The sequence below is a fragment of the Suricata suricatta genome, chromosome 2 (genome assembly GCF_006229205.1).
Source record: "Suricata suricatta isolate VVHF042 chromosome 2, meerkat_22Aug2017_6uvM2_HiC, whole genome shotgun sequence".
NCBI classification, from domain to species: domain Eukaryota; kingdom Metazoa; phylum Chordata; class Mammalia; order Carnivora; family Herpestidae; genus Suricata; species Suricata suricatta.
The window spans coordinates 167,900,606-167,903,376 of NC_043701.1; the positions used below are offsets into that span (position 1 = coordinate 167,900,606).

The window sequence follows — 2,771 nt, forward strand, 5'->3', positions numbered from 1 at the left end:
TTTGTAAAAGAGTTTTAAAATTAGGTACTGTAAAAGACCTAAAATGCTTTGTACAAGATTAGAATGTATTATCAAATTCAGTTTTTAATAAACATGTAAAGATTTTCTGAATATGAGTTGCATTTAGTCACTTGTGCCTAAGAATTTTACCCATAAGACTGATAGGAATGGTGAACAGTAATTTACAGTCCTAAAAACTTGGGTAAAATAAAAAACCCGTAAAATTTGGGTTCAAAGGTTTTTAATTGCTGATGTTCAATACAAACCAGAGTGTCTAAATTCACAATACAAGTTTCATTAGTCTCGGGTCTTTTCATATTATTTACAAGCACTACCAGTTTTATTAACACACTGTTTTCAGCATACAGATGCAAATATTTTCTAGCTACTGTTAATACTAACGGAGGGTATTCAAGTGCTAAGTTATCATTCAGTGAGTCACTTGGTGGTGTTCCTTTTCTGCCATTTCTTGTTGGCGAATCGTATCCTGGGCTGCTTGCTGCATTTTCTCCAATTTTTCCAGAGTCAGAGATTTTAAGGGTAAAAGTTTGGGTTTACACAGCACCATTGTGGTTATATCTTCCACAGACAACTGCCCTAAGTTTAAAAAGAAATAATTTAAGATGACCCAGTCGATTGGTAGTTTGGATTTGCAGCTAGAATGAAGACTTAATCTACTATCAATGAAAATCTCTTGTTTTCACAATTCAAATATATCAACATTTAATACTAGGAAGTTCATAAGGACAACATTTTGAACTTTGTACCTAAAATTCCAAGCCACCTATGAGATGCATAGCATTTTGTGACATGTTTAATGTACAAAAAGATTCAGGATAAATACACAGTGCATAAAAACACTATAGTAAAAGAATGGTATTAACATGAATATTAACTAATGAATGTTTAACTTAAACTGTCAGCTTTTCTTAATGATTGCTTGACTTAGGCTTCTTTTTCCCATTTTCAGACCGTATTTAACATTATGGTGAATTACAGTACAGTTTTTTTTCATTGAAAATTTCATATTATAACCTGCAAATTTGAGTATAACAGGAGTCCTAGGTTTAACAATGCTTCATTTGTCATTCTTTTACTGGGGAAAAAAAAAACAGTGGATGAGTTCTTTATAACCTACTTGTAAAAGAACCATAGTAAAAGTGGATGGTAAATGTGGCATACAAGACACAAAATAGTTACAGATGTCTAGCTTCTGAGCCTGCTATGTGCTATGCCTACTACTTTTTGGGTACCTATAATATTTTGTGACTTTAAGTATTTGTGATTTAGATACCTTGTTTTGGAAGAACTTCCCGGAACATTGACTTCACTTCTGCCATATCTGAATGGTTGAATACAGCTAAGTTTTTTCCTTCAATGAGAAATCAATGGTTAATATTCAGTAATGAATTTCCAAAACATATTGCTTGATCTATTTCCATTGTACTTTAGGAAATCACAATTCCTAAGAAAAAAATGAATTACCTATCCTTGCATAATTTTTCTATGGGCCTTTTCATTGACACAAGGTTGAGCGAGTTAACATAAGGATCTAGAGCTTGTCAATGTTCTTTATTCAGTGGGGGTGGTAACTTGGAAGGCTACATGTTCTACATTTTTTCCCCATGTAGTGAAAAATTGGTAGCGCTTCGTTTTTTTGGCATAATTACCTAATAGATACCAGCTGAGGAAAACCAAAAGCATTTTTGTGCAGCCATTTGGTTCACTGATACCATCTCCCTGAAGGTGGATGAGGTAAAAAATATTGCGAAGTGGGGGTAAGGCAGGTAGTTAAGAAAAAGAGGAGGTAGTAGGTAAGTATTTCCTAACATTCCCACTTCTCAACAGTTAACAGCTGGCTTCTACTTTAATCCCTTTGCTGTAATGACAAAAAGCATCCTAAGGAACAGTTACTGGCTATACATCTGCAGTTTGTAAGACAACACAAAACAGGTGAAACTGGCTCTTGAAGAACAGAAGTGAGGTATGTTTTCAGTTTACTACTTTCAATTAATACAGAGATGCTGTATTCCAAAGTGCCAGCAAATACCTTTACCTTGAGTATTTTGTTAAGAACATACCAGCGTATATACCATCTCTGGCCGATGGCATTTGTTTCCAGTGTTACATTCCAGATTACTGCTATGTTGTTTGTATAGTCAAGTGTTCTGGATTGTAATTTGTAGCATGATCCTTTTACAAACGCAGATGCTTCTCTAGACAGTCCTACCCATTTTGTGATATTTCACCATACTGACGCAACCTTACCATGTGCCTTTCACAACATCATCACAGACGAAAGATTTATTATTTATAAAGTGGTGATGCTGGCGTGGTGCTTGCCTTTACCGCCCACTGCAAATTAGTTATAATCAAGTGAGGCTGCTTCTGATCTCAGTTATTCCCACTCTACTACGACATGACAAAGCTTCCTATTCCATCTACCAAGCCTCTCTTTTCTCATTCAAATTCCTGTTCTGCTCACCTATGACCCAGCAATAGCACTGCTGGGGATCTACCCAAGAGATACAGAAGTGCTGATACATAGGGGCACATGTACCCCAATGTTCATAGCGGCACTTTCTACAATAGCCAAGTCATGGAAGTAGCCTAAATGCCCATCACCTGATGAGTGGATCAAGAAGATGTGGTATATATACACAATGAAGTACTACATGGCAATGAGAAAGAATGAAATCTGGCCATTTGTAGCAAAATGGATGGACCTAGAGGAAGTCATGCTAAGTGAAATAAGTCAGGCAGAGAAGATA

General features: G+C 35.9%; 1 protein-coding gene across 2 annotated transcripts in view; it reads right to left on the reverse strand.

Moving 5' to 3' along the window:
* BBIP1 (BBSome interacting protein 1) overlaps window positions 1-2,771 on the reverse strand; it is a 10,921-nt gene that overhangs the window by 97 nt on the left and 8,053 nt on the right. For both annotated transcript variants that reach the window (XM_029932577.1, XM_029932576.1), the window contains exons 2-3: window positions 1,295-1,372; window positions 1-597 (exon numbers count right to left, since the gene is read on the reverse strand). The exon at window positions 1-597 is cut by the window's left edge and continues 97 nt beyond it. In XM_029932577.1, coding sequence (XP_029788437.1) covers window positions 431-597; window positions 1,295-1,340 — 213 coding nt within the window. In that variant the 5' untranslated portion in view covers window positions 1,341-1,372 and the 3' untranslated portion in view covers window positions 1-430. The remainder of the gene's footprint in view (window positions 598-1,294; window positions 1,373-2,771) is intronic.